This window comes from Doryrhamphus excisus, linkage group LG1 (assembly GCF_037039965.1).
Source record: "Doryrhamphus excisus strain RoL-2023G ecotype Guam linkage group LG1, RoL_Dexc_Guam_v1.1, whole genome shotgun sequence".
Taxonomy (NCBI): Eukaryota; Metazoa; Chordata; class Actinopteri; order Syngnathiformes; family Syngnathidae; genus Doryrhamphus; species Doryrhamphus excisus.
Window position 1 is genome coordinate 11,491,733 of NC_136357.1, and position 6,077 is coordinate 11,497,809.

Sequence of the window (6,077 nt, forward strand, 5' to 3'; positions counted from 1 at the left end):
TCCTTGAGAAACTTTGGACTGTCCAGTCTCTACTTCGGGATCAGATTCAATGTCCAACACAACACACATGGTTGTATGTTAAAAGTGGATATTTTAAAAAGATGAATTGCCGTTTATTATCAACTCCTACACCGTTTATTAGCTATCGGCACAACACCGGAAGTCCTCCTGAGCACTTGGGAGTGCGACCAACCGTAGTGGAGTGGGCGTTCCTGGAGACGGGCTGTGGTTGGAATAAATTAAAACAGACAGTTTGGGGGGGGAGCACGAAATCCAAAGAAATACAGCTGGAATAGGTGCAGATTCTGGAAGATCTAGAAAGCCTTCTGTGCGGGTTATCATGCTTACGAAACTTTGGTGTACTTAATGGTATAGTATAGTTCTTATTGCAGTACAGATTTACAAGCCACAGAAAATGACTATAAAATACAGTACAATAATGGCTGAAGCTTCATCCATTGAAGGTATACTGTTTATTAATGTTTAATAATAGTTTAGCATTTACATTTGTGTATGCAAAAATGTTAAATGCAAGCATGCTGTTTTCTCTCTGGCCACAGACAAGAAGCAGGAAATCAACAAGACATTAAGGGCACAAGTCCAGACGTTGTGTTTGTGGAACTGTGCAATGGCAGAAATCACAACTTGGAAACATTACTCATCCTGCTTGTGAGTTCTTGGCGAGCATCTCCTAAGAACACATTGCAATTTTGAATTTTTGATTGATGAAATGAGTCTCTCCCAGTCTGAAGAGACTGGATGACGTTGCAATTAGCTGTGGGTGTAACTGGGGATATAGGTGCGTGTTTTCTTGGGTGGAAAAGTGGAACAAAAAAGTGACGCAAGCTATACACTTTGGTTGCACGACTGAAGGGGACTTTTTCATTCCCGTCAAGCTTAGTCTGAGATGGTGGTAGCTGCTCATACGCAGCCAGTGACTAATTTGTTAAACTGGTCTGTGAGGCAGTGGGTTTCTCATGGGCCAAGACAATCAAACTTGAGGACTTTTGACCCACAGGCCCCCCAAAAACCCTACTTCCGCTGGAAAGAATGTGCCTCCCTCCCCCTTCCCCCCCCATCCCCTGTGACTGTGAGAAGGCACTGCCTCTTACATGATTTGCGCTGGAATTTCATTTCCACATGTGCAATCTTCACGCTCAGCCATGCACATTGAAGTCATCCACACGCACTTTCCTCTCATCATGGACATTTTTTGCCACAAAAGCACATAGAGTGAATAATACTTTTATTTCGATTGGAAATCCACAAGACCTTACAGTGTCTTTATGGAAAATATGGTGACTTGGTTACATTGCCCATCTTGAATCTTGAATTGCCCTTTGCACTCCCCAATACCAGCATAGTTGAAGTGATTTACCTTTGTAGTGACATAAAACCAAAAACAATATTAGTGTCCTTGAGGATTAAGGCCAATAAGGCAAAAATCAGTATGCAGATCTTCAGCTGTGGCAACTCCGAAATCAGGAAAAAGAGGAAAGAAACAAACAAAGGGGTTCACATAACCGGAATGGTGTTGCTGCTTGTGTCTATGGGAGTGTCATCAATGAGGTCTAGCTCGGCTCCTGCGTTCAGAGACAACTTCTTCAGGGATTCACTGATGCTTTCTTCTTGTTGCTTCATATCCCCTGCACCCACAACCTCGACTGGATCGACAGCTGGCTCTGGTTCCTCTTCAGGGTTTTCCGGTTCCAAAGTACCTGCTGCATCGTCTTGAGATCCGTTGTTCACTAGGACCTCTGTGGGAGTTTGGTATGGATTGGGAGTGCCATCCGGGGTGTTCAGCTCAATGGAAGGGCATGAACACACTGATGATAGATCATTCTTTCCCTCTGTGACTGGTGTCGGATCAACAACACACGCCTCTGGATTGGGTTCAGGATACGGTTCTGGGGTTGCTTCCAGCTTGGACACACACTTTTCATCAGGCAGACATGGCTCCTCTGCTACTTCCTTCCCAACCACCACATCCAGTTTCTCTGCTGGCATCGTCTCCTGAGCTGGCGTCACATCAGAAGCTCCCATTTGTGTCGTCTTTTGGTCCTCCGCTGGCTTCTGGACTGGACCAACACTGCCGACTGGAGACTCTCGCTTCCGGATAAACTTGTTTCCCATGATGAATCTGTGGAGAGAAAAAAGGGTGGTTTTTGACATCTTCAGACCAAAAAATGATCAAAGTTGAATCCAGTCCACCTTACAAACTAAAAGAACAACCTATGCCGCATTCCCCCTGCGCTGTACATACTCACTATTGACATTTTTATATAGTCAAAGCCAGCTACTATTGGTTTTGACAGTGTCATAGGTCTCGACTGGGCAGTATTATACTCTACAGTTTCCATTTTGCTGTAGCGCTCCGTTTTGTTGCTGCCCTGAGTCTCCCCTTGGATAAAATTCGTCCTTGTGTTCATGTTAATCATATTAGATAATTACAAGCGTTTAGTGTACTGTTCTTAGTCGTGTATGTTGCCTATGTAAGTGATTAGTGCCTCGCCAACTGTACTGTACTTTTTACTAGCCTCACAAAGAAAGCTCATCCAAAAAAATAAATTACGGTTTTCAGTAATGCTCACATTTGACGTTTAAGTGAAATTTCCTACTGCCTTCTGCCCAACATTAAACATCATGGTAAGATGTCAGCAACAATTTGGATTTAATTCCATCCATCCAGTTCATGCCAGAGGAACAGCAGTCTCAGTAGGGAAGGACAGACTTCCCAGTCCCCGGCCATCTCTTGCAGTTCCACCAGAAGGACACTATAGTCCTCCCAGGCCAGCTGTGAGACATAATCCAGGGACAGGGACTGCATTACTGTAGATGCTGTGCCAATCTGCCTGTTGACCTTGCATTCCAATCTTCTTTTACTCATGAACAAGACCCCCAGATAACTGAACCCCTTCACCTTGGGCAAGACTTCACACCCAACTCGGAGTGTGCAACCGACTGAGAACCATGGCCACAGATTTGGACAAAGTCTCATCTTGGAAGCTTCACACTCGCATGCAAACCACCTCAGTAAATGCAGAAGGTCACAGCCTGATGAGGCCATCAGGACCACATTGTCTGCAAATAGAAGAGATGAAATTTTAAGGCCCTCAAACCCGGCCCCTCGACAGCTTGGCTGTGCCTAGAAATTCTGTCCATAAAACAGATGAACAGAATCGTAATGAAGGACAGTTTTGGCAGAGACCAACGTTTACCAGGAATGTGCTCCACTTACTGCTGGCAATGCAAACCAGTCTCTTGCTCTACCCTCCCTACCCTCCAGTAGTACAGAACTGGTCCAGTATTCCTCGACCAGGGCGGAAATATATAGCCAGAATTTGACTAACCCTTGTCTCCAGGACTCTGGAATAGACTTTCCCAGGGAGACTGAGGAGTGTGATCCCCTTCATTTGGAACACAACTTTCAGTCACCGCTCTTGAAAAGGGGATACTGTTCTCCACTTCCACACAATGTTGAAGAGAAGTGTCAACCAAGACAGTCCCTCAAGATCTGCATGCGTTGGGGCACTGACAGATGCAATTGAGGAGTTATCCAAAAATAAAAAATGTGAAGATGGCACAGAAATGAATTTTCACTTGGAAGTGGGCCATGGGTGGAATAATTTTAAACAAATTGTTTTGGAAAACCGAGGAAACACAGCTGGAATAGGTGCAGATTCTGTTACATCTAGAAAGTTTTATGTGCAGGTTATTGTGTGTAGTTGCTCTATAGGAGTCCACAACTCAATACAAAAGGCCGAAAAACAAGCATAATAGGTCCCCCTTTAAGGTATATATTTCTTACAATCCAAACTACAGAACCAACAATACCACATTGGTGTCATGCAGCTCAACACAACATATCACCACAACACTAAAAATATTCAAAGACAATCCAAACGCATTCATGAGTTGAAAAACAAACACAGTGAAGTGGCACAGCCCAGACCTCTCTTTCAACTAAGAAATTAATTCTGCATTACAACGTGGTGATATGACGTTATGTTACGTAAAGATACATCAGTCTCCCACGTGTGTGACCCACCTTGAAGGACGCTTGCAGCCCGACGATGGTGAAGACACGGACTCCCTCTGTCGCGCGTGTGCGTCCAAAAACAAAAAGCGCACCCTCCTCAGGGGCGGGCCTCCCTCTTCCTAATGCGCGCTCCCAAGCACTTAAGTCTTGTTGAATCTTCTATTTACCCAAGTCAGAAGGTGTTCGTGTAAATATTAGTTTTCATTTTGATTAAAACTGTTACTGAAGTTCATTCACCAGAAGTAAATGCCGATCAGCTGACTGATATCGTTTGATGACGAGTGCTGAGTTCATGAAAGTTCGGTCTTTGCATACACCTCGCTTCACCTCGCTCTGATTTGTATCATACTGGGATGACACTATTGTTTGGCTTATTTTACTTAAAGTGCAGGTTTAATCACTGCAAACTACCAATAAAATAATATGATACAGTTAAGGCTATAAGCTAGTCAGTTCAAAACCTACAACACACCAAAACAGACATTTTTGTGGAGAGATGCCCTCAACGTTGAATTTCACATTTTGTGTGTATTTATGTGGGGTATGCTGCATGTAAACAGTGGATAAAATACATTTCCAATAGAGGGTAAATAACAGGATCATTCATAATCAGAAAAAAGATAAACAGACAACTTTTAGAACAATACAAGTTACAGTGTCTGTTTGTCAGAGTCCATTATCAAGAGAAAAAAATTTCTCGAACAAGACACATGGCGTCGTCCTTGTCTTTACTATCAGTCAAATCCTCCTTCTCCCTCTGCTGTCCATCCTTCCAGAGACAACCGACTGCTGCTGGCGACATCTGACCCTCACGTTCTTCCTGCTCCTGTGTGCTTGTGGCGTAAGGCAATGTCTCCATCTTGGTGATGTCCGGGTCTGTCTCTGACGTACAGGACACATCTTCACAGGCGTCCTCTATAGCCTCTGTGACTGGCTTCACTCGCCTTTTCAACGAGGAAGCCGTTTTCCCACGCTTCTTACCGGCTGCATCCTCCATTTTGTCTTCAATCTGTATGAGAAGGTCTGGTAAGTGTCATTCACAAAATTAATAACATTTCTTTATTAGTGAGGTTGTGGTGTATGCTTCATACTGACAGGTGCAGAAACACTAGCAAAGTCAAAACAGTCATATATATATATATATATATACATACATATATATATACATACATATATACAATATATATATAGTTAAATTCATGTGCCAAGAGCTACTCATTTCTTTGTGTAGAATTTTTGACACAGCTCATTTATGTACAATAAGAATGTATGTATGCGTATCAGCTCAATACAAACAACGCGACAACTTCCGGAAACAAAAGCAATACAAGAAAAGAAAAAACTACACCACCTGCTGGCCGGACAGGTGACTCACATTTTGGTGTCCCAGATAGGCGACAGCAGCTTCCACCATCTCTTTTTCGTTCATACAGTACAAAACAAACCTGGATAAAAAAAATAAATTAATAATTAGCGCTTGTTTTAATTAAAATTAATGCAGACTTGTGCAGACTTGTGTAACTTCAAGCTACCGTGTGGCTTTCTTCTTCCTGGTGGTCTTCAAGGGCTGCTTCTTCTTAACCTCCTCGTCATGTTTTGACATCCACGACGGCAAAGTACGGCGTCGCTCCGACATGTTGGTTTCTTTAGGTTGTCTCAGTGGCTCAGTGTGTTGTTTATAGGGCTTCGGTTGGTGTTTTGTGTCAAAAAGAGTTAAGCTATGCTTCTGTCGGCAGCCATGACGGGGCAAACCATTGCAAGTCACGTGACCAATGTTGTGTTGGTCGCTGGTCTAGCGCCACTCAGCGGACAAACGTCGCATTTGTGGGGCATCAATCACAATTAACGTTCAATTCGTCACTTCTCCAAAATCCCTGTTTCAAAAATATCACCTGCTTGAAAAAATTCAACAATACAGTCTGACCTTTTTTGATGACACATTCCCACTCACCCAAGTTTGTCATGGCTGGGTTTAATCTGGGTGTTGCAATCACTGCGTAGTGTAATTAAAACTGAGGAACTGCGAAAGTCTGATCAG

General features: G+C 43.4%; 1 protein-coding gene across 4 annotated transcripts; it reads right to left on the minus strand.

Moving 5' to 3' along the window:
• Nucleotides 1-1,089: 1,089 nt before the first annotated feature.
• Nucleotides 1,090-5,852, minus strand: LOC131131293 (uncharacterized). Of its 4 annotated transcripts, none has more exons than XM_078790024.1 (4): nt 5,572-5,852; nt 5,415-5,484; nt 4,049-5,048; nt 1,090-2,140 (listed from the first exon to the last, which is right to left on the minus strand). In XM_078790024.1, the coding sequence occupies exon 4, from the start codon at nt 2,131-2,133 to the stop codon at nt 1,516-1,518; it is 618 nt and encodes a 205-aa protein (XP_078646150.1). In that variant the 5' UTR covers nt 2,134-2,140; nt 4,049-5,048; nt 5,415-5,484; nt 5,572-5,852; the 3' UTR covers nt 1,090-1,515. The 4 variants fall into 3 exon arrangements, with proteins under 4 accessions (XP_078646150.1, XP_078646156.1, XP_057931870.2 ...); XM_058075887.2 differs by having other exon boundaries at nt 5,391-5,484; XM_078790026.1 differs by having other exon boundaries at nt 1,094-2,140; nt 5,391-5,484.
• Between the last annotated feature and the right edge of the window lie 225 nt (nt 5,853-6,077).